The sequence below is a fragment of the Delphinapterus leucas genome, chromosome 19, assembly GCF_059928025.1.
Source record: "Delphinapterus leucas isolate spDelLeu-1000000601 "Yukka" chromosome 19, BTC_Dleu_Yukka2, whole genome shotgun sequence".
In the NCBI taxonomy this organism is placed as follows: domain Eukaryota; kingdom Metazoa; phylum Chordata; class Mammalia; order Artiodactyla; family Monodontidae; genus Delphinapterus; species Delphinapterus leucas.
Window position 1 is genome coordinate 42,699,713 of NC_143147.1, and position 26,009 is coordinate 42,725,721.

At 37.1% G+C, this 26,009-nt stretch overlaps 1 protein-coding gene across 11 annotated transcripts in view; it reads right to left on the minus strand.

Annotated features, from left to right (window-relative positions):
• The window catches only part of BCAS3 (BCAS3 microtubule associated cell migration factor), a 576,417-nt gene that overhangs the window by 354,897 nt on the left and 195,511 nt on the right, over window positions 1-26,009 (minus strand). For all 11 annotated transcript variants that reach the window (XM_022552784.3, XM_089900965.1, XM_089900966.1 and 8 more), the window contains one exon: window positions 9,557-9,821. In XM_022552784.3, the coding sequence (XP_022408492.1) occupies window positions 9,557-9,821 (265 nt within the window). The remainder of the gene's footprint in view (window positions 1-9,556; window positions 9,822-26,009) is intronic.

A 26,009-nucleotide genomic window follows, 5' to 3' on the forward strand; every position in this document is an offset into this window, starting at 1 on the left:
TGAAAATGAAAAAATAATACTACCTTCACTTTCAATTTTGCGTTGGGTGTACCTTCATTTCAGAAACAATGTCAGAAGTCAACTCATCAATATTGAGTCTAATAATGCTACAAAAGCCTATGCACAATAAGGTCACGATTATATTTCAGTCACCTATTATTTGGTGAATTCTTCATTTATTCTCTTTTCTGCATAAGAGCCACTATACAAAAATATGAATAATGAATCAGTCCTACATACCTCCTTAGTAATAAACAGTATCAATAATGAAATTAATCATAGCAGCTAATCTTTTCCTGAGTTATTTCATGTGTGCCAGACACTATTCAAAATGCTTTGATCCTCACAGTAACTCTCTAAGGTAGGTAATTTTATTATCCCCATTTTACTGACAGAAAATTAAGGCACAGGTAGATTAAGTAATTTGTCTAAATTTACACAGCCAGAGAGTCACAGAGGTTCTACCACAGGAAGTCAGACTCCAGGTCCTCCAACTGCCTCCCCAAGGAAGTTACAGTTAAAAATGGAGATCATCGAAAATAATAGGTAGAAGGCAGTAACCGATAAGTATGGATAAATAGCTTACAGAAGAAACAAATACCAAAGTTAGACACTTTATGTTAAGAGGGAGAAAAGCACACTGTGAGCTGAGCTGAGCTGAGCTGAGCTTCAAAGATTCATTCCACGTTTACCTGAAGAAATAAGCGGAAAACAATTCAGACGCAGGAACAAGGTGTTGATTGAAGCTGAAAAGCAGAAGCAAGTAATTAAATTTGCTTGGAGCATAAACAATAGTGGCAGAAATGGTTTCTTCATTCAGCAAAAATTTACTAACTGGTAAAGGGAATGCCTCATCTCCTAGAGGACTATTCGCCTGCAAACATGTTCACCTCCTATTTCTATGAGAAACAGAGGCAATCTCCTCTTTGCCCTCTAACTTTTCCCCATTTTCCTGTTCCTCTTTACATCAATGCTCATTGAAAGGCCTGTCAATACTGGCCTCCAATTTCTCTCTTCCCGTCCTTAATAAAATCCTCTCTTATCAGGCCCCTACCGCTTCAACAAAACTTGCTCTTATCAAAGTTACATGTCCTCTACATGACTAAATTTGATGGTATTCTATCTTTTTCTCAGTCCTTATCTTAACTGACCTATCAGCAGAATTTAACACATTAATCATTCCCTTTTCTCAGGAAAAAAAAAAACAATGTCTTCATTTGGCTTATAGGATTTCTCATGTGTGGTTTTCCTTCTATGTCACAGGCTCAGTCCTGGGACATCTTCATCTTCTTTTCATACTCATTCACTTGCTAGGTGATCTCATCCTGCTTTGGCTTTTTTTATCTATGCCTCCCCAACATTTATTCTCAGCCTATTCCTTCCCACTGAACTCCAGATTCATAAAACCAACTACCTACCTAACATCACTAGGAGGTCAAGACACATCTTAAACTAAACATGTCCAAAAGTCCTGATCTGTCTCTATCCCCAGAGCTGCTTTATGCTCGCAGTCCTCATTTCATGTGATGGCAGTCGCACCCTTCCAGCTGTTCGGGCCGAAAGCCTTACTGGTCACCCTGACTCCTCTCTTTTCTCTCCTGGATTTCTGCAATGCTCTCCTAACTGGTCTCACTAGACTTCTACTCTTGTCAGACTGCAGACGGTGCGTTCTCAATACAGATCACCATTCTGCTCCTGTCAAACCACAATCTGACCCCATCACCCAAAACCCTCCACAGCTTTTCCACTTTACTCTGAGTAAAAGTCAAAGGCTGACATGATCTGGCCGTATTCCCTCTCCGACCTCATCTTCTACTCTGCACCTTGCACACTGTTCCTTGGCCACATGGGCCTCCTTGCCTCTCCATGAACACTCCAGACACATTCCCAGCTCAGGGATTTTACACTGACTGTTTCTTCTGCCTGGAACACGTTCCGCAGACATCTGCATGACTTTCTCCCACACTTCCATCAGATCTTTATTCAAATGTCATCAACTCAGTAAGGCCTGCCAGGAGCATCCTAATTTCAAACTGCAATCTTCTCTAGGCATGCCCTATTCCCCTTCCTTTACTTTACTCCATAGCATATAAAACTACCTGTTTATCCATCCATTTGTCCATCCATCCATCCATGAATCCATCCATCCATCCATCCATCCACCTATCATCTATTCTATGCATCATACATATCCCTCCACTGGAAAGTCAGCTCCATGGGAACAGGGATGTTTTCCTCTTTTATTCACTGCTGTATCCTAGAGCTCAGGAACAGTGCCTGGACATAGTAACACTAATTAATTGTTCTTGAATAAAATGAAAGAATCTTACAGATGTTAAAATGAAAAGCAATGTTACCATGAATGAAAATCTCTTCATTCTGACAAGTAATAAATTGTTTTTATTAGAACTTCTAAGTTCTAATAACTTTGAAAACTTTGGTTTGAAGCCTTAGAATCTACATTTTACCAAATACTATATGAGGTGCCAAGATACAAATATAAACAAGAAAAAGACCCTCTCTTCATGGAGGTAAATCTACTGGGAGACACAGGCATGTCAATGAACATATTAACATATGTTAATATGAACAACTAACATTAAAATATAATAAAATCACATTCATAGTGCCAATACCAAGACTGATACAGAACATACAACATAAAGAGGTGTTTAAAAGAGGCTGAAGAGGGACTTCCCTGGTAGCACAATTAAGAATCCACCTGCCAATGCAGAGGACACAGGTTCGATCCCTGGTCTGGAAAGACCCCACATGCTGCAGAGCAACTGAGCCCACGTGCCACAACTACTGAGCCCGCGCTCTAGAGCCCACGAGCCACAAATACTGAGCTCGCACACCATAACTACTGAAGCCCACGCACCTAGAGCCCATGCTCTGCAACAAGAGAAGCCACCGCAATGAGAAGCCTGCGCACCGCAACGAAGAGTAGCCTCTGCTCACCGCAACTAGAGAAAGCCCACGTGCAGCAACGAAGACCCAACGTGGCCAAAAATAAATAAATAAAAAACAAACAAAAAAAAGAGGCTGAAGAGATAAAGTGATACTTTTAGCTAGATCATAATGAAGTAGGGTTTCAGCAGGCATCCAAGGGAATAAAAATTATTTTGAGAAGAGTATGCAAACTTAAAAGGTGTCAAGAAATGAATACATGTGGCATTTTCAGGGAAGGGTACAGAAATGTAGGTGTGGTGGAACAAGAAGCTGAGAGTGAGATGGAACCTTCCCTAACATCCTAAAAGCATGGTGAGACACTGAAAGACTGAAAGCAGAAAAGTGGAATATTATCCTACTTACGGTTAACAAAGAAAATGCTTGCGATAGTTAAAAGAAAAAAAGAAGGCTGGAGGCTACAGAAACAGATGAGGTAAGAAATGATGATAAGAGGTTCTTAATCACTTTTGTCATGGACTACTTGGACAATCTGGAAAAGCCTGTGGACTCTTTCTCAGAATAATACTTTAAATGCATGGGATACAATACACAGAATTACAAAGAAAACCGTATTATTATACTGAAGTATAGCTATCAGTTTATTTTAAAAATTAAGTTCTGCTATAGTAATATATGTAATATTAAAATCAGTAATATTATTACATTTTATATATATATATATAATTTCCAAGCAATGGTGAGCATAAACAATATTTCAAAATACATCTCGACAAAACACTTCAAGATTTCTTTGTATATAATGTGATACAAAAACATCTGTGTTTTTATTGGTGACAATGTCACAAGTACTGCTGCTATAACTGTCATGTGTTGTCTATATTCATAATGAAAGAAAACATTTACTTTTGGGTAGAGGATAGTAATCCTAAAGATGAAATATTTTCCTATCCATGTTCACGGATCTTAAGAACCCCTTAAGACTAAGGTCCAGGCAACAAGACCAGAAATGAAAGGGATATTTAGAGAAAGTATATTTCAAATAAATAAACATCCTCTGTTAAGTAAAAATGGCGAATAGATAAAATAATCCTAACCTAAACTGGACTGCATCCAGAAAGTAAAAAGGAAATATCCTTATATCAACTGTTATTTAACAGTTTCCTTTACTTTGCTAAAAAGAGCACAGACAAACAACAGCAACAACCGCCAAACCATGATTCATTTTCAAGATGAATCCCTCCCTGTTCAAACATTTACATTGTTTTTGACTAGCATCAGATTGTTTATCCACACAAACTGTAAATACATCATTTTTAGAACTAACCAACAACAATGCCCATTTTGTTTTGACATGTAAGGTACAAAAAGAACATAAAGAAAAATGACCATCACTCTAATGTCTGCACTTTAAAAATGAAAAAACTACAGAAAAAGGGGGTGAAATCCCAACATAATAAAAATTTAGCATGTGTTATCAGGAGGAAAACGTCTCCTGAAATTCCTTGCTTTCAAAAGGGAATTTAAGAACTGCAGTACTGCTAAACTGTCTATAATCTCCTCTCTGAGATGCCTTCTCTTAGCTTTATGGGAAAATATGAAGAAAGCTGTGAAAACAATAATGCTGAGAGAAAATAATATATTTTGACAATATTACTCTTCAACTGTTTGATCTTTTACAAATGACAAATCCTTAACTGACTGGCACTTTGCACCCTTCAGCAAAAATATATTGAAAGGTATTCATTCAGTCAACAAAACATCCGTTTTGTTCCCTTAGACAAGGGCAGAGATGACCTTAATTTCTGTGCACAGTATGCCCAAAGCCTAGCACAGAACCTGGTATGTGGTATGCTTATTAGAGAAGGAAGAAGAGGAAGAAAAAAGGAACTCAAAAGAATGCTCTCTGAAGGTGTATAAAGACTATAAATTCTTCCAAATTTTTCTAATACAGCTGGTTCTCTGGCCAACCTAGCTGCCCAATGTGCACACTAAATCTCGCTCCATAAACTGTATGGTGAAATTCAAGTTAAGAAAAATATTTAACACAAAAAGCAAGGCCCTCAAAGAACCTATACTACCATTTAGTTATATGACAAAATAGTCACACCTAAGAAGGTAAGTAATTATTTCTGAAGTAAAATTTCTTGCAAATGGCTGAAAACATGAATATCTCATAGCTTTCTAAACTTTTTTTTAAATTTTAAATACTTTTTTATGATTTTTATTTTTAAAAATATTTATTTATTTATTATTTATTTCTTTTGTCTGCACCGGGTCTTAGTTGCGGCACATGGCATCTATGTTACGGCCATGGTATCTTTGTCGCAGCATGCAGACTCTTAGTTGCGTCATGCAAACTCTTAGTTACAGCGTGCATGTGGGATCTAGTTCCCCAATCAGGGATCGAACCCAGGCCCCCTGCAATGGCAGCGTGGAGTCTTACCCGCTGGACCACCAGGGAAGTCCCAATACTTCTTTAAATGACAGTTTTCACCCAGGACTTATTTCAAACTCAAAGATCATGGATCACTAGTTAAATATACATGAATAATAACTGTTCTTATAAAAATAATAGGGCCAGGGACTTCCCTGGTGGCGCAGTGGTTAAGAATCCGCCTACCGGGCTTCCCTGGTGGCGCAGTGGTTGAGAGTCTGCCTGCCGATGCAGGGGACACGGGTTCGTGCCCCGGTCTGGGAAGATACCACATGCCGCGGAGTGGCTAGGCCCGTGAGCCGTGGCCGCTGGGCCTGCACGTCCGGAGCCTGTGCTCCACAACGGGAGAGGCCCGCGTACTGCAAAAAAAAAAAAAAAAGAAAGAAAAAAAAGAATCCACCTACCAATGCAGGGGACACGGGTTTGATCCCTGGTCTTGGAAGATCCCACATGCCACAGAGCAACTAAGCCCATGCACCACAACTACTAAGCCTGCACTCTAGAGCCCGCGAGCCACAACTACTGAGCCCGTGTACCACAACTACTGAAGCCTGTACACCTAGAACCCATGCTCCGCAACAAGAGAAGCCACCGCAATGAGAAGCCTGTGCACTGCAACAAGGAGTAGCCTCCGCTCGCCGTAACTAGAGAAAGCCCACAAGCAGCAACGAAGATCCAACGCAGCCAAAAACAAATAAATAAATTAATTAAAAAAAATACTTCTAAATAAATAATAGGGCCAGGGACTTCCCTGGTGGTCCAATAGTTAAGAATCTGTCTTCCAATGCAGGGGATGCGGGTTTGATCCCTGGTTGGGGAACTAAGATCCCACATGCTGGGGGGCAACTAAGCCCATGTGACACAACTAGAGAGCCCCTGCGCCACAACTAGACAGCCTGCGTGCCGCAACTAGAAAGCCTGCACACAGCAACTACAGAGCCAACGCGCTCTGGAGCCTGTGCACCACAATGAAAGATCCTGCATGCTGCAACTAAGAGTCAATGCAGCCAAACACAAATAAAAATAAATATTAAAAAAATTATAATAGGGCTAAAGCACAAAATATCATCTAAGCAGAAAACAAAGGTCCCAAACTGTTTTGAGTTGCAGAATTTCTCCCCAGGATTCTATTTACCAATATATTTTTTCAGTCTATCTTAAAACTTCCTCCAGAAAAAATACATATGTTGAATTGATTAGGTATTACAAAAGGATGTGTGTTCAAGCAGAAGCATTTTAGCTTCTTTAACTTCTTAGGGATATAGCCAGAAGAACTGCAAAGATGCACTCAAACAAGTACTTGTACACACATGTTCATAACAGCACTATCCACAAAACCAAAAGGTGGAAACAACTCAAATATCCATCAATGGATGAACGGATAAAAAACTGTGGTACATACATATAATGGAATATTATTCAACCATAGAAAGTAATGAAGTACTGACACATACTACAATGTGGCTATACTTTTAAAACATTATGCTATGCAAAAGAAGCCAGAAACAAAAGGTCACATATTTTATGACTGCAGTTATATGAAATACCCATAACAGGTATAGATTGAGATGGAAAGCAGACTGGTGGTTGCTAGGGGCTTGGGGACAGAGGGGTGGGGAGGAACTGCTTAAAGAATATGCAGTTTGGGGGATTTCCCTGGCGGTCCAGCAATTAAGACTCCGCCCTTCCAATGCAGGGGACACGGACTAGATCCCTGGTTGGGGAACTAAGAGCCCACAGGCCATGCTGTGCAGCCCCAAAAAAAGAAAAAGAACATGCAGTTTTCATCTGGGGTGAAGACAATACATTTGGAACTAGACAGAAGCGGTAGTTGCATAATATTGTGATGTAATAAATCCCACTGAATTGTTAACATCTATGTGGTTAATTTTATGTCATATGAATGTCAAATCAATTAAATAAGGGTTGTTTTCTGTAGGAACCATAATCTCGCTCTATAAAATTCCCTATACTTAAAAATCTAAATTGGTCATCTGTCAAGGAGAAACTGCAATGCTCCAAAAAACAAAGTGTCATCTAATGTCAACGAATATCTTCTCTGATTCTGGTGGGTACAACCATTCTGATATTATCAAGGCCAAGATTCACATACGTTGTTATCCAGCACTTCAATTCAAAAATAAAACAAAGTGAGAGAGTGGCATGGACATATATACACTACCAAATATAAAACCAATAGCTAGTGGGAAGCAGCCACGTAGCACAGGGAGATCAGCTCGGGGCTTTGTGACCACCTAGAGGGGTGGGATAGGGAGGGTGGGAGGGAGACGCAAGAAGGGGGAGATATGGGGATATATGTAGATGTATAGCTGATTCACTTTGTTATACAGCAGAAACTAACACACCACTGTAAAGCAATTATACTCCAATAAAGATGTTAAAAAACAAAAACAAAAAAAGACAAAAATAAGCACACATCTGCACTAAGAAACAAGGACAAAACTTTTCATCTCTTCATTATACATAATAGCTCCACATCAGAAACCACCCAAATATACATCAACAGTAGGAGAAAGGATAAATAAGTAAAAATATATTTGTACAATGGAATATGTAAGAGCAATGGAAATAAATGAATTAAACCTACATAAAAATACATGAATTAATCTCACAAACATGTTAAAGAAGTTGAATATATGAATATCTACACACTCTGTTTTTTTAAAAAAGTGAACAGTTCACTTTTTTAAAAAGTAAGGAAGTGATTACCCTAAAAGTCAGAATCACAGCTTGCTTTTATGGAAAAGGGGCACAAAAGAGTTGTAGTAATGTAGTAATGTTTCCTTTATTGGTTGGAGTGATGGTTACACAACTATTTGCTCTAGATAAAATGCTGACTAATACGTGGGTTTTTTAGAAATCCCCCAAAGATGTATTGGGTTGGCCAAAAAGTTCGTTCGGGTTTTTCCATAACATCTTACGAAAACCCAAATAAACTTTTTGGCCAACCCAATATTTTAAAATAAAATGCAAATGCTGCTCTAAAATACATACGACTCAAGATTATTCCTCTCCAACAATAAATATTTCTTAATGAACTACAGCACTGATTCTGGTTAAAGCCAGAGTTTTCTGGAAAAGATCTATAGATATGAGATCCGATCTCCAAATTTATGAAAATAGTCTTGAACATCATATTCCATATGACATCATATGACATCAAGTAATTCTTATATACTGAAAAAGTTAGGGAGTTAGCTGAGCGTGGCAAGTGAGCTGAAGAGATCTGGTTCTTCCCCTGGGGCCAAGGAGAGTGGTGTGGCCTCTGCTAGGGTGGGGGAAGGGGGCAGTCATTGGGGAAGAAGGAGAGAACTTATCAAAAAATAGAAGGCAGAATTCTCAGCACAACGGGAATGTTGAAGCCTGGGGACTGCTGTTTCCATATTCGCTTACTCACACACTCCTCCATCCATCCATCCATCCATCCATCCATCCATCCATCCGTTCATTCATTCAACAGATCTCCATTTACTCTGTGCCTGGCAGGCACTGTAATAAGTTCTGTTCATACAGAATGGGCATTTAATAGAACTAATAGCCTGGTGGCAGAGACATATTTAAAACATAATCACACAAATAAATATTTAATTTAAAGTTGAAAAAAAAAGTTAGGGAGTTAATGTAGCATGGTAATGGTCACCATTACTATATTAACTTCAATTTATTAAATGATTTAATAAATTAAGAATGTTCCCGGGCTTCCCTGGTGGCGCAGTGGTTAATGACAATGCACGAGACATGGGTTCGATCCCTGGTCCGGGAAGATCCCACATGCCGCGGAGCAACTATGCCCGTGCACCAGAACTACTGAGCCTGTGATCTAGAGCCCGTGAGCCACAACTACTGAGCCCGCACAACACAACTACTGAAGCTCGCGCACCTAGAGCCTGTGCTCTGCAACAAGAGAGGCCACCGCGATGAGAAGCCTGTGCACCACAACGAAGAGAAGCCCCCACTCGCCGCAACTAGAGAAAGCCCAGGCGCAGCAACGAAGACCCAACGCAGCCAAAAATAAATAAACAAAATAAATAAATTTTAAAAAAAAAGAAGGTCCCCAAATGAGCCCAAGATCTATCTTCATATGAATGAATTAGAAAAATGGGTTAATTTTATTCCAGATCTCGAAAATGAAAGATAAAGGGAAGAAGAACTGTTGGGAATAGTGGAGAGAGAGAAAACTGGGTTTACCGTGCAGAGGAGATCCAGAAGGGCTGCTGGATAGACCTGGAACAGGGCTACAGCGACCTCCTTGCTTAGACGTCAGTTCCTGTTCAATCTCTTCCAGCCCAGCACTCTTCTGGAAACGGCTCATACGATTTACCACTCGTGGTGACATATGTGTTCGAACACAAGGCTGGCCACCATAAGGGTTGATTGGGAAAACGTGGGAAGTCCCCCGGAGTGTACTGACCACAACCCAGCGACAGTCATGGCTGAAGCATATGTCTTGTACCTAGAAATGAAACAAGGAAAAACAAAAAAAAAGATTGAAACTATTTGGATTTACCTAAGAATATCACAAACATATTACTAAATATGAACAGAAATGCCTGCCTGCGGACTTCCCTGGTGGCGCAGTGGTTAAGAATCTGCCAAAAAAGACCCAAAGCAGCCAAAACTAACTAACTGAATAATAATAATAAATAATATAATTAATTAATTAATGATTTTAAAAAAGGAAATGCCTGCCTGGTTACCAAATTTACCTAACACCAGATTATATTTTCAAAATGTTTCTTCTAAAGATTAGATTCATGGTGAATACTGATCAAAACTCCACATAAGGGATTTGATAAGATTTACAAGAGGGAATTCTGTCCCTTGCTGTATACAGTGCCAAGTCAGAAAATAGGACCTAGGTGGTTTCACCCTATAGAGCTATATTTAAAAAAAAAAAAAAAAAAGATATATGGATAATGTTCATTTATTTAAAGAAATTTACCTTCCAAAAAAGCATAGAAGAGTAAAAATTAAAACATACGTTATACAAAGCAGGTGAAGTTATTAATCCAATCATTCACTCAATGAATACTCACTGGGTACCCTGCTAATAAACACTAGGAACAAAGAGGTGGATAAGAAATCATCCTTGGGCTCACAGCCTACCAGGAAGAAAAGACATAAGAAATTTGCAAAAATATAACATATAAAAATGAAATAACTATTTTACATTTGAGGCACAGTGGTAACAAAAAGGAAGGAAAATATGAACTCTGCTTCTGAGAGGTGAAAAGGAGATGTTCAAGAAGGTAGAAGGTTAGGAGTGGCACCAAAAACACATGATCTGAATAGCTCTGGGTTCTGGAACTGAGTTTTGAAGTAGGATATATTTATAAAGAAAGGAGCGATGGACATTCTAATTTAGATATATGCAGATATTCTACTTTTGATATAGATGCATAGACATAAGATGGAAATGATGAGCAAGTAGTTCAGTATGTCAGAAACAACATGAGAGTGAGCAAAAGCCAGCGCAAGAGGTGTCTGGATTTTATTTAAGAAATAAAATAAGGAGTCAAGATTTCAATTCTGGAAGGGTGATTGTGGGAGTGAATGCAGGGGAATGGATTTGCAGTGGAGATGAGGGTAACTGAAGGAAAGTTAAGTAGAAGTTTCTTCAACAGACACAGATATAGGACCCTAAAGAGAGGTGGGAAGAGAAAATGTCTCAAAACACCCAAATGACAATCCAAATGTCCATCAACAGATGAATGGAGAAAAAAGATGTGGCATGTATATATATACAACAGAATATTTCAGCCATGAGAAAAATGGATATCCTCCTAACTGTGACAGCACGGATGGACCTTGAACACATAATGCTAAACGTGGTAAGTCAGACAGAGAAATAACTTTACAGTATCACTTATATGTGAAATCTAAGAAAAGCAAACCTGTAAAAAACAGAGTAAAATGGTGGTTACCAGGGGATGTGAGGCGGGGATAAGACTGACAGTGTTTAAGAGTACAAACTTATAACGAGTAGTAAATAAGCCATAGAGATCTAATGCACAGTATACTGATATAGACAATAATATTGTACAGTTATATAATGTGATAAATATGGGTACAATGGCAATCACATTGCAATGTATAAATGTATCAAAGTAACAAGCTGTACATCTTAAATTTACACAATGTTACATGTCAAACTTATTCAATTAAAAAAAACCACTCTGATAACAATGAAAAATAAAAGAAAAAACTTACGTATTTGCAGTGGTTGGCAAACACTACAGGCCATACGGTCTCGCTCAGCTATTTCCCTGCCCTTCCAGTGACAAAGTAGCCATAGAAAATATATGTAAATCAATGAATGCAGCTATGTTTGTAGAAAAAATTTTTACAGAAAAACTGACTGGCCACAAACTTGATCTAGGTAAAGTTAGTCACTAAATTGTATGACATTTATCAGGTACTGAAATACAGAAGTCCCAGTATTTTCAAATTAGCAAACTGAATTTATTACTTTCACCTTGATTATCAATCTAATGATGACAACTTGAACAAAAATGTCTCTGTAGGGCTTCCCTGGTGGCGCAGTGGTTGAGAGTCCGTCTGCCGATGCAGAGGACACGGGTTCGTGTCCCGGTCTGGGAAGATCCCACATGCCGCGAAGCGACTAGGCCCGTGAGCCATGGCCGCTGAGCCTGCACGTCCAGAGCCTGTGCTCCACAACGTGAGAGGCCACAGCAGTGAGAGGCCCGCGTACCGCAAAGAAAAAAAACAAAAAGTCTCTGTTTACTTTTATACTCAAAAAAGACAGCTAAGGGCTTCCCTGGTGGCGCAGTGGTTGGGAGTCCACCTGCCGATGCAGGGGGTGCAGGTTCGTGCCGCTGTCCGGGAAGATCCCACATGCCGTGAAGCGGCTAGGCCCGTGAGCCATGGCCGCTGAGCCTGCGCGTCCGGAGCCTGTGCTCTGCAACGGGAGAGGCCACAGCAGTGAGAGGCCCGCGTACCGCAAAAAAAAAAAAAAAAAAAAAAAAAAAAAAAGACAGCTAAGAAAAATTCCATATTGTTCTAACCAAGCCTTTTAAAAAAAAGGCAAATCACAGATACTTAAGAAAGATTTCTATGTCGACTAAATGATAAACTAAAATAATTTTTCATCACGTAAAACAAATGTCAAACCGTGCTTTAAAAAAAATAACCCAGGGCTTCCCTCGTGGCGCAGCGGTTGAGAGTCTGATGCAGGGGACACGGGTTCGTGCCCCGGTCCGGGAAGATCCCACATGCCACGGAGCGGCTGGGCCCGTGAGCCATGGCCACTGAGCCTGCGTGTCCGGAGCCTGTGCTCCGCAACGGGAGAGGCCACAACAGTGAGAGGCCAGCGTACCGCAAAAAAATAAATAAATAAAAATAAATAAATAACCCAGACAAAAAAGTATAGTAAAATAAAGATATTTGTGAGTAGGATTTAAAACTTGTGAGTAAAACTCCTCAAGCAGTCAAAGAAGCCGATTTTCAGTGTATTAAATCTTCAAATAAGCCTAAATTCTGCTTAAAATCTTGACTAATACTTCAGAAATATTCTACAAGCAAAAGCTATAAGTATTCATCAAAGTACAAGAGCCTGGAATCTTTGAAATAAAAAAGAAATTTTAGTCTTACATCAAAACAGGATATTTCATTGCTAGACAACTGACAGACCAAAATTATCAATACATGGATAAACCCCAAACTGAGCCCCATGCCTGCCCATTTCAATTACTGTGACACATCCAAATGACACATTAATGTTATAATTAAAGAATCTCCTGATTCTTTACACTGAGAAATTTAACTCCCAGCAATTCTAGAATTACGAACAAAAAGTCATTCCTCAAGTGCTTTACCTCTCTACTTCACTTACACTAACTTTCAGCTAAACGACTTACAGAAAAGCAGGAGAAAAGGAAGGGGTAGGACAAAGAAAAGTGTAAACAGCAGAAGCAAGTTTTAAGAAACACAGTACCAGACAAATTTAATATTATAGTATCAAATGCATTAACATAAGCCAGAATCAAACATCTAAAGAAAACTATTTTTAGGCTTACTGAGTAACTTATGTTCCATCCACAGCGGAACTAAACCATGTTATCTAAAACCTTTTTCCAAAACACTTATAATCAAGATGACTTCCTGGTCTGTCAATGAAAAGAAGTTTCCTAATTTCATTTTAAGAATACTTCTGATATGAGGTGGTACTAACAAACAGTATCAAGGCAAGAAGACAGAATTCCACCTAAAAGCTTACTTAGAAAACTGCTATTAGAGAAGTGATTCTGCTCTGTGACCTTAAAGACACATCAGGATACATAAATAAGCAGAGAAGAGTTGCTAAAGACATCAGCTGTCAAGAAACTAGAGAAAGTTTAATCCTTTAAATAACATTACAAAGGATAACAAGTTGCCTATCCACAAAATGCAAAATGATACAACTGTTCCTGTTATCAAACAAGTTGGGTGGTTTTTCATACATTATTAAAAATAAGAAAGACTGGGAACCCTCATTAGGACACTCATTATTATCAATTTGGAGCTTTTAAATAAGCAAATGTCAGAATTCTTAACTAATGAGATATAAATAAGAAATACAGAGTGCTTAATTAAATGTTTTGCAAATTTGTATTCGGTTATATAATTTATTGCTCTTTAAATGTATTATTTGGCATATTTATAACATCTCACACTTGCTTCTTATTGTAATGATGTAAAATTTGGTTATGAGAACCAGTTAGGCCTGTAGAAAGCTGAAGCATTTGTTCCTTAAAACATACTGCAGCTATATGCCAGTAATTCTAGTTTATACAAGTATTTTTTTCAGCAATCTAAATCAATTTCATTGATTTACTCATCCAAACAATATTTGGGGCAACCAAAATCTAATATAGCAGACATATATGGAATAATTACGTCCAACATTTTATCAAAACAAACAACCAAAAAAAAAAAAAAAACTCGAGTGTATATTTCATTCACAGAACAGGCAGAATTCAAATTACATATAAAACAAGAGTAATTGAGCACTAGAATTAAGTGTTACTACATTTAAGCATCTAAGATACAGAAATGAGCATCACACAAGGCTCCAAATTTATGCCGCAAATTTACCCCCCAATCCCAATTAACTAATAATAGCAATTTTAAAATTCATTGTTATTTTAACATCCTAAAATCTAAAGCAGAGATTCTCTAACTTTTAGTAGACTAAGAAGCACCTGGATTATTTGTAGGAAATACAGATCCTTTGGTCCCACCTTCAGAATTACAATTCAGGAGGTGTTGGGAGGTCTTGGGGGAGACGTGACCAAGAAATCCGCAGTTTTAGAACTCAGATAATGACTCTGATACTGGCCTGAAGTCTGTAATATGGAGCTAGAAAAAAAAAATAAACTTAACCAGAAATAGCAGTCCCCCAGCCCCACACCAAACCTCAGAAATTACATAAAAGATACTCTTTTTTACAAATGAAGTAATGGCAATGATTTCCTAGGGTGTGAGTGGGGCAGAAGACTGACTGAAAAGGGCAGGAGGAAACTTTCTGAGATAATGAAAATGTTCTGTACCTTGATTTATGGTTGTATAGATGTAACTAGTGGATGGCAAATAGAACACCCAACCTCCAACCTTCACTCCCTCACCTGCCACCACTACAGATACTTCCTATGTGCTTCCCAAAGCCTCTCTTACAGCAGGTGTTGAAAAGTATCCACTTTCTTGACAAAAGGAATTAACATCACTGAAGCTGTCCTTACTCCTTGAATTCACCTTACTGCTTTGAATTCACCTTACTGCTTTGAATTCAGAAATGATGCCCACTGGAGCGGCAATTATAAAGCGATCACAAGAAAAAGAACAAAAAAAGTCACTGAGACACTGTGCCAAAACTGGCAGCAGCCTTCTTGTAAAGTGAGAAAAATAAACCCTGGGTTGTTTTTTTTTTAAACCATTGTTTTTGGTTCTGTAGGCAAATACATGCCTAATGATTCAATTACTAATTCCCTTTCCAACTCTCTTTTAAAAAGAAAGAAAACCCGAAAGCAGAGAGTACTTGGATAAAAAGTCTCAAATCCCAGAGTACTATTCTTTCACAAGCCTGTAAGAATGGCAATCAAAACCATAAAGACAAGTCCCATATCACAAAAACTAACTAGCCAAGGTCCTAGCCTTCAGATGAGGTTATGTTAATGGCAATAAGTTTCCTTGAGAATAAGATGCTTAGAATGGAGATGTGATAAAGACAGATAATCCACACACACCCTCTATCTCATCTGTCTACTCCCTCCCCATATCAATTCTTCAGATTCATTTATTTATCCAATAATGTATTCATGGGAACCCTATTACATGTTTTGCACTCTTCTAGGTGCTAGAAATTTGAAAATGAGCTATCAAATAAACAGCATGCTGAACTCTTGGGCATCTATGCCAGAGAAATGAAAACTATGCTCACGTAACATGCTCATAATATCCCCAAACTAAATAGTCTGGGTGGATGTTTAAACAAACTGTAAAAGTTAGGTTACTTATAAAAGGGTAACATGAGGGAACTGTCCAGTATCTTGACAGCAGTGGTGGATACACAAACTGACACGTGATTAAATTATATACACCTAAACACACACACATACACAAACACACACACACAAACACATCTGGTAAAATCTGAAAAAATCGGTGCATTGCGCCCATGTCAATATGCTGGTTGTCATATACTCTAGTTTTTCAAAATGTTACCATTGGGATAAACTGGGTAAAGTGTACATGGGATCTCTTAGTACAATTTCTTACAAGTGCCTATGAACCTATGATTATTTCAATAAAAATCTAAAAGTACAATTTCTTACAAGTGCCTATGAACCTATGATTATTTCAATAAAAATCTAAACAAAACAAAAAAAAGCAAATGTGACACTTTGTAAACACCACAGAGCCAGCAGTGCTAGTGCAGCCGGCTCCTGCTGCAGCCTGAACTTGAGTGGAGACAAGGATGAGGGATGGCCCAAAATGCCAAGGAGTGCAGTGTGAACCGTGGCAGTGGGGGCAGAAAGGGGCTGTGATGCCTGGACACTCGCTGGAAGCCGGTGAGCAGCACCACTGCTCATCAGGAAATAACTGGCACCAACACTTGGCCAAGTGAGGAAAAACGGCTAACGCTCCTGGCTGCCCCCATAGTATCTACAGACTAGCCTCCCCTGCCACCAGGACAAGGGATAATGAGATCCCCTGGCAGCCGTCACTGGAAAAACTGGCATGTGCACCTTAAACACATTTGTCCATGTTCTTGTGTAGGGGGAAACAGCCCATGCCCTCGTAGGAGGAAAAATACCCTGGAACGAAGCGTAAGCACAGTGCACAGTAGGGAAGAGGAGCTAAGATGACCTTGCGGGTGTACTATTGTTGTCGTTTATGTTGATAAATGTATAACTAGTATTAATGGCTTAATTGATTGTACTTACATGCTTTTAAGTCAGGGGGTATCCTCTGCAGATCGAGGTGACAGTGCGACAAGCCCACAACAGCTCACCTACTAGGCTTCCAGTTCCTTCCCATGTTATGTAATAGAAACAACAGAATCCCAGTAGGAAAAAGTTGAGGTAGAGACTTAATGGCTGCTGAAGTACACAGCGGTGTTATCCCAGTACAACATCGCCACCTGCCTGATCCAGCAACCAAGTACGCTCCCTTTTTTTAGTTGGCAGCTACTAACCTGCTACCAGGTTCTTGTAACTGAACTGACCCATGGAGGCTTTGTGATTTTCCAGGCCCACACTGGGATGAGTCAACTCAAATCTGATGATGAGCACGGTGGGAAGGGCCCGACAGGGCTTGCTAGTCAAGTGGGAATGGTATATTCCAGAATATGTTCCAGAATGGCCCTAGGAGCACCTTGTTTTTACCACTACTTTATCACCCACTCTGCTGCCTGAAGCAATGCCACTGGTTCTATAAGCCCCTGAATCGCAGAGTTTCCTTTAAATGCCTGATTGATGGTTTGGCTAAAATAAAAAGTGATGGTGTCCGCTGGCCCAGGGCAGCTGCACAGCACCAACAAAAACTGTGGATGGACAAATCTAAGGACCAGTCAACACAGCAGGATAATGGAAAGCTGTCACCTCTACTTTGAGGGGTCACTATAACTGTGGACCAATCATGCCCATTCATTTATGTATTATCTATGGATGTTTCTGCACTACAATGACAGAGGTAATACATGTAGAATGCAGAGTTATCTTACAATCTGGCCTTTTAAAGAAAACTCCTGCTTTAGACAAATACTCCAAAGGACTAGAACTGTTAATATTTATACCGAAACTTGTCATCTGCCGATGGCCTTGCCAATGGTCTGTTTGCCATGAAGTAGACTATATACTGGCAGATTGCAGATGTCCCTGTTTTAGGGCCATGAGCTGTGCAAGCAAATCATGGCTGGTAACTGAAGAATCTGGGTCACTAATGCCCAAGGTAAGAATCCACCCACTGATGAGAATGACTGGAATCAAGCCACTGATCAGGCCTGCTTTTTGCCCTGCCTTGTACAGTGATTTCCATCTAAATCCATCAATTATAAATCTTTGCCCCATCTATTATCCATTGTTTCATATCACTCAAAGTATACACGATGTCATAATTTAAAAGCATAAATATACTACAGGTGCTGGGGTTAGTTGCTGAACTATCTATTAGGACAATATAGTTGACAGGATTGCTCAGATATTTGCCCTTTTTTCCTTATTTGTCCTATCAAATGTTGAGAAAGTGTTATTAAACTCAGTTTTAGGTGCATAGACATTTAAATCCTTCTGATAATTTGACTCGAACATTATGAAATATCTCTGGTAACAGTCTTTGTCTTAACCTCTATTTTACTTGATATTAATATAGTCAAATTTTTAATATTCTTATGTTTATTATTTGCATGACATACCTTTTAACATGCTTTCACTACCATCATATTAAAGATTCAAAGAAAATCTTTAATAGATAACTTGTTCCTTTAGTTTGAAGTTCTTTAGATTGGAATATATTAAAATTTAATATAATTATTTATATGATTCAACTTTGATGTACCATTTAATGTTGTTTTCTGTTTATCCCCTCTGTTTCTTGTGCCTCTGCTCCTCCCTTTCTGCCTACTTTTGAATTAATTGAACATTTTTTAGAATTCCATTTTATATGAAGTTTTGTCTTTTTAGGTGTAGCCCATTGAACCTTGAAATAGTTCCTTGCTCCCACCAAAGCACCAATGGTCCATTATGCTATAGCTATATGCATTACATGTATACAATATAAACCTGAGAAAATGTTAAAATTTCTTACATATAAAAATTATTTTAACATTAAATTTTAACATTCCTACATATTTTAAATGAATTAAAAGAAAGAGAAAAAAGGCTCTCTAATAAGAAATTGATCATTTCTCACATACTTCATTACTTCCAAGATATCTAAGTTTGCTCTGGTATCATTTCCCTGTGCATGATTTCTAGTGTGGATGTGCAAGGTTTATTGCTCACTCCTTCATTCTTAAATGATACTTTTGCTGGATGGAGAATTTTTGATTACCAGTACTTTTTTCTCTCAGTCCTGTATACATGTTATTCCACTGCCTTCTGACTTCCATAGTTTCTGATGAGAAGTCAACAGTTTGTTCAAATGTTATTTCTCTGTATGTAATGTGTTATTTTCCTCTGGCTACTTTCAAGATTTGCTTTGGTTTTCAGAAAGTTTACTATGACATTTTTGTTAAACTTGTGTTTTGTCATATTCAATATTTTTTTTCAATAAATTTGGAAAGTTTTCCATCTTTATTTCTTCTTCTTTTTTTCTGCCTCATTCTCTCTGTATCCTCTCCTTCTACACAGATTGAGAGGAATTTTGCTCCAGGGTGGATCATATGCAGAGTCTCAACCATAGCTGATTTGTATGATTTTGATGAGGAGATCTGAACTTTGGAGCTGATATTTTAAAGAAATTTTAGAGTTAGAGGAGATGTTGTAATGTGTTGAGATCTTCAGGGATGTTTGTATGGAGTAAATACATTTTACACATGAAGTAATCCTGAATTTGAAGGGTCAGAGGGTAGACTGTAGTGAGGTAAAGAGTGGCTCTAAAAAAGACACATCCAGACAGATCCTAATCCCTGGAACCTACATACAGTACATTATAGACCCCAAGAGTGACTATTACCTTATATGACAAAATATGTGATTAATTTCTAGATCTGGAGAAGTTATCCTGGATTATCAGTGTTGACATTAAAAGGAATCACAGGTACCCTTATAAGATACAAGGAGGAAAAGACACAGAGAAGAGGAGGAGGAAATGAGACCATAGAGGCAGATACTGGAGTGACGTAGCCAAGGCAAGAAATGCTGAGGGTCACCAGAAGCTGGAAAAGGCAAAGAACAGATTCTTTGTTAGAACTCTAGAGGGAGTGCAGCCTCACCAGCACCTTGATTTTGGACCTTTGCCTTCCAGGACTGTGAAAAAATAAATTTCTGTTATTTTAAGGCAATTTGGTTTTGTTCTGTTATTTTAAGGTAATTTGTTATGACAACCACAGGAAAGAAATGTGGAGTAAATCTGTATATCGTCCAGAACAATGTGAATTTAATGTTGTGGACTGCCTGTAACTGAGGTTGCTGGATGGAATGGCAAGCTTATGTTAAGATTTTCATAAACTGCCAAACTATCTTCCAGAGTGGCAGCACCATTGTACATTCCCAACAGCACTGTACGGAAGATCGAGTTCCTCCACTCACTGACTTTTTGAGAGTTCCTTAAAATGTGTTGTAGATACCAGACAACTTGTATCTAATCCAAAGGGTTCCTCCTATGTTTTCTTCTAAAAGCTTTATAATTGTAGATTTTATATTTAAATGTGATCCAATTTCAGTTTATTTTTATATATGGGATGAGATATGGATTAACTTTTTTTTTTTTTTGGCACATCAATACCCAGACAGTCTATTACTACCATTGTTGACTAACTTGTCTCCACTTTGCACCTTTGTCAAAAATCAATTGTACATATGTATGGAAATGTTCCTGAATGTTATTTAGCTTTAATAAGTCTTATTATCAGGTAGTGGTAACCCTCCAACTTTGTTTTTATTTTTCACTATTATTTTGCCCAGTATAAGTCCTATGTACTTCCATATGAATTTGAGAATTAGCTTGTCAATTTCTATCCAAAAAAATTTTTTTTAAATCCTGCTGGGATTTTGATGGAGATTGCAATGAATATATAAATCAGTTTGGACAGAAATGATATTCTAACAATATTAAGTATTCCAGCCCAAGAATATGGTTTAACTCTTTTATTTATTCAGGTCCTTACTCTCAGCAATGTTTTATAGTTTTAGAATATAGTCTTGCACATGGAATAGTCACTATTTTAAAATTTTAACTAATTTTTTTTAAATCACCAATTATTTTTTCCTAATATGTAGTACCCTGAAGCCTTGTTAAAATCACATATTAGTTCTAACTTTTTTTGTGGTATCCATTAGATTTTCTACATGTCATCTTTAAATAAACATAATTTTACTTCTTCCTTACTAGTATGATGTCGTCCTTCCTGTGGCTGCAGATTTCTCTGCAGATCTCAGGGGTTCTTTCTTTGCAGCTTTCATCTCTCTGGTGCTCTGTCCTGAGAACTCGATGATCTTTGTCTCCCTGGACTCTCATCAACAAAGGGAGTCTACTAGGCTCCATCTGGGTTCCCCCTTCCTGCATCATGGACTCTTTTTTCCTGAACTGATCATCAGCTACTATCAATTAATAATATTAAATAGCTAGATACTTTCCCCCTTGAGTATTAAACATACTAATCATACCATTTTGCAGGACTGCTCTGATAAAGTAAAAGTAACACGTATGCAGAGGTTTCAAAAGCAAGTTTACCATTTATCAAAATTAACATGTTAAGTACAAAAACTACTTGTGTCTGCTTCAGTAAGACTTTACAGAAGTATATTTTTAAAATATTGTAAGGTCTTACTATATACAACTTCATTGATGAAAACTAAGAATATTTTTCTAACTGCATATGTACTTTATGAGGAAAATTACTGTCAGATGCAGAGGATATCCCAAGTCACAGATCACAAAACAAGTTAATTCAACATAATTAGATCCACATATTTGATTTTTTTTCTTGCCTGATGAAAGTGCCCTCAGAATCCTTGGAAGATTCCAGAAGGACATGATTTTAAAATACTCAAAGACAGATAGATCACTTGCCATACAGATTTCAACATCGGTGTTAAATTTTATATATCATTTCAAAATTACTTTCAGTAGAAGTTTATAAAAATTAATTTTATGGTCATTAATTGAGTTTCCTTAGATCTTGATGTTTGATGTTTAAAATTTCCAGTCTCCTAAATTACAGGGTGTGAAATAGAAAAACATAATTTTAATAATGTCTATTTGGTTTTCCTACCTGTTAAACAGGAATAGCATTGTCACTAGCAAACATGATTACCTACAAACATTTGTCCATGTGCAGGGCACTGTTCTACAGATGAGAGACACCAAGAAGCTTAAGCAAGATCTCTATTTCCGGTTGGATATAAAGGTAAATTAAGTGACAAATAATTCTAATGCAAAAGAGGTATCAAAAATAGGTGTAAAATTTTTTTAAAAGGTGTGGGTGCTTAAAATAATTCTAGTAGATTGTAGCTGAGGTACAGCATATCAGTAAGTAGGGAGGGCAGGACAGGGATTAAAAAACCAGAGTTAAGAAATAAAATGTGCCCTGTATTGTACAACACAGGGAATATACCCAGTATTTTTAGTAACTATAAATGGAACATAACCTTCAAAAATTGTGAATCACTGTGTTGTAACATATAATATTGTACATCAACCATATTTCAACGAAAAAGAATTTTTTAAAAAGAAATAAAATGTGCCCAGCAGCATGTAGAAATAGTAAATCTTTACCTAAAATGCTCACCTAATTAAAAACTTCCATGCAAAAGAAACAGAAACAAATGGTTACTAAATAAGAGTAAGCAAGTTCATTGTACCAGAAAGTTAAGGACAATGTCAAAGAATAATGGAGATAGGTCAAAAGTACATAGATGTCAAGCTAATAGGCTCCAACTGGTCAAATCTGGGATATTTTGAGTATTAAAATAATTATTGAATGACTATAACTCATTTAATAAAGAATCTATTCAATCAAATGATATATGTAAATAAAAGAAGTAATACAAAGCTTGATGAGGAATGGGATATTTACATAGTTTTAACTGACTTCCCTTAACCCACTATCCGCCCAGGGCACAGCATAGAGGCAGCAGACTAAAATGTCCTTCTCCCAATCTTCCCCTGAAAGAAGTACATTTGCATACTTTAAAGACCACTGCCAGCTTCCCATCAGTCTGCATCTAGGTGCTGAGACACACCACACTAACAAAATGAAATATGATCATCCCAATAGATGCAGAAAAAACATTTGACACAATTCAACATCCATTCATAATAAAAACTCAATAACGTGGGTATAGAGAGAATGTACCTCAACATAATAAAGGCCATATATGACAAGCCCACATCTAACATCATACTCAATGGTGAAAAGCTGAAAGCTTTTGCTTTAAGATGTGGAGCAAGACAAGGGTGTCCATTTGTGATTCTTTTATTAAACACAGTACTGGAAGTACTAGCCAGAGCGCTTAGGCAAGAAAAAAATAAACAAATAAAAGGCATTCAAACTGGAATGGAAGAAATAAAACTGTCTCTATTTGAAGATGACATGATCTTATATATACAAAAACCCTAAACAATACACCAAAAAACTGATAAAACTAATAAACAAATTCAGTAAAACTACGGGATACAAAATCAGTTCTGTTTCTTCACACTAATAACGAACTATCAGAAAGAGAAATTAAGAAAGTAATCCCATTTACAATTGCATCAAAAAGAATAAAATACGTAGGAAAATTTAACCAATGAGGTGAAAGACCTGCACACTACAAACTATAAGACATTGATGAAACAAACTGAAGACACAAAAAAATGAAAAAATAATCCATGCTCATGAATTAGAAGAATACTGTTAAAATGTCCATACTACCCAAAGCAATCTACAGATCCAATGCAATCTCTATCAAAATTCAAATGTCATTTTTCACAGAACTAGAACAAAAAATCCTAGAATTTGTAGGAACTACCAAAGACCCCAAATAACAAAAGTGATCATGACAAAGAAGAACAAAGTTGGAAGCATCAAGTTTCTGGATTTCAAACTATATTATAAAGCTAAAGTAATAAAAACATCATGGTATTGGGGTAAAAACAGAAGCTAGCAGTACAGCAAAATAAGAAAGTAAAAAAAAGGAGGTATTATTAACAAAGAAAAGACTACAACTATCACTTGTATAGGTATACATTGTTTTAGAGTTCCGACCTAATGTAACAAGAAAAATAAAATTGAAAACAGTCAAAAGTTATCATAATTGTCAGAAAGTATGTTCTACTTATAAAATCCAAGAAAATGTTACAGAAGAAGTATTGGATCTTACAGTAGAGTCTAACAAAGCAGGAAGATACAAATTACAAATCTAATACAAAACAATCTATAGTTTATGATACCTCAGCAATAAATAACATTGGATGCAAAAATTCTATATTTAATGATGTGAATTCTAACTGTATTAAAATGTAATTTCAATGCAATCCAAATAAAAAACTTCAAAATATTCTTTATATAACTCAATAGGGTTACTCTAAAATGCATTTCAATGAGAAAATGCCAAAGAATAGCTGGGAAAGTTTTTGAAAATGAACAATAAATCTGCTAAAGTAAGTAAAACAGCATAATGTTGGTAAAAGGTACTGATTTATTTTTACTTTCTATTAGAGGAATTTTTTTTGTTTTTTGGCCACGCTGCACAACTTATGGGATCTTAGTTCCCCAACCAGGGATCGAACCCAATCCCCCCGTGGTGAAAGTGCTGAGTCCTAACTACTGGACCGCCAGGGAATTCCCTAGAAGAATTTCCTGATATACACTAAGTGCAGAGATGGCTTTAATGAACCACTAATATCAGCATCACCCAGCTTTGCATATTGTGTTCAATCTATCTCTTAGTTTGTTTTGTTTTACCAGAATATTCAAAGGCAAACTAGAGATATCATATCATATTGTTTCACCAATAACTACTTCAGCATGACTTCAGGTTATATGCCTAATAGATGAGGGCTTTAAAAAAAAAAGTAACACAATTACAGACCCAGCAAAATAAACTGGTTAAAATCATGTAACTCCCAGTTCAAGGTCAATTTTCTGTGTCTCAAAAATGTCTTTTTTATACCTTGTTTAAATCAGGCTCTAAACAAAGTTCACATATTGAATTTAGTTGGTAAATTGATATGTCTTTTAAGACTCTTGTAATCAATATAACCATATCCCTACTTGTCATGTATTTGTTCTTTTATCTAACCAACACTCCCTTATGTCTAGATTATTTTAAAGCAAATTCCACACTCTTGTATGAATCACAAAAAAATAAGGATATTAAATTCCTTAATGGTATCTACTAAGCCAAATGTTCAAATCTCACCATTTGTATGAAAAATGTATTTTCATACTTGATTTGTATGAAACAGGATTCAAACAAGGTCCACACCTTCTACTTAGATATTATTCTCTAAAATTACTTCTAAGCCCTGCCACACAGCCTGGTTTTTGTAATGAACTTCCCACATTTTAGATTTCACTAGTTGCACTCTCATGGTATTTAACTTGTCCCTCTATCTATGTATTTTGTTTAATGTGCTAATTAACAAAATTAATTAGCCGGTTTGCAAGGCAGAAATAGAGACACAGATGTAGAGAATGAACGTATGGACACCAAGGGGAGAAAGTGGGATGGGGTGGTGGTGGGATGAATTGGGAGATTGGGATTGACATATATACACTAATATATATCAAATAGATAACTAATAAGAACCTGCTGTATAAATAAATAAATAAATTTTTTTAAAGAAGTGCTCATTGTATCTAGTGGCTGAATTAAATTCAGGTTGAATTTCATAGATGATGTTGTATACATCCTAATTACATCATATTGGGAAGCACATGATATAGGTAAGACTGTTCCACATTGCTAACATTAAGACTCATTAGCCAAAACCACAGAGATGTTTCTTGCCTAGGTACATTGTTTCATTAGAAATAGCAACACAGTGATTCTTATATTTCTACCTTTTTTAAAAACTGAGGTACAACTGACAGTGACATTAGTTTCAGGTGCATACCATAATGACCAACAAAATAAGTCTAATTTCCAACATCTTTTATTCTGACATGCTTCAATAAGGAAAAACCTTCCCTCATCAACTACTTGGTCATCTTATTAAATTGATACAAGAAAGGCAGGGTACTTTCTCTTTAATTATCAATTTTTAGAATAATGAGTTTGCAAACAAGCAACATACAGTAATGTCCAATACCTTGTTTTTAAGTATCATTATAAATCATGGGTTTATATATATTAAAGATGTTTCATTCTATTATAGAAAATTTAATGCAAAGTCATGAAAAACAACATTTTAGACTACTGGGAAAGAATGGACTAGTCAATAAATGTTGCTGGGTCAATGAGCTATCTTTCAGAATAAACTATATACAGAAGTG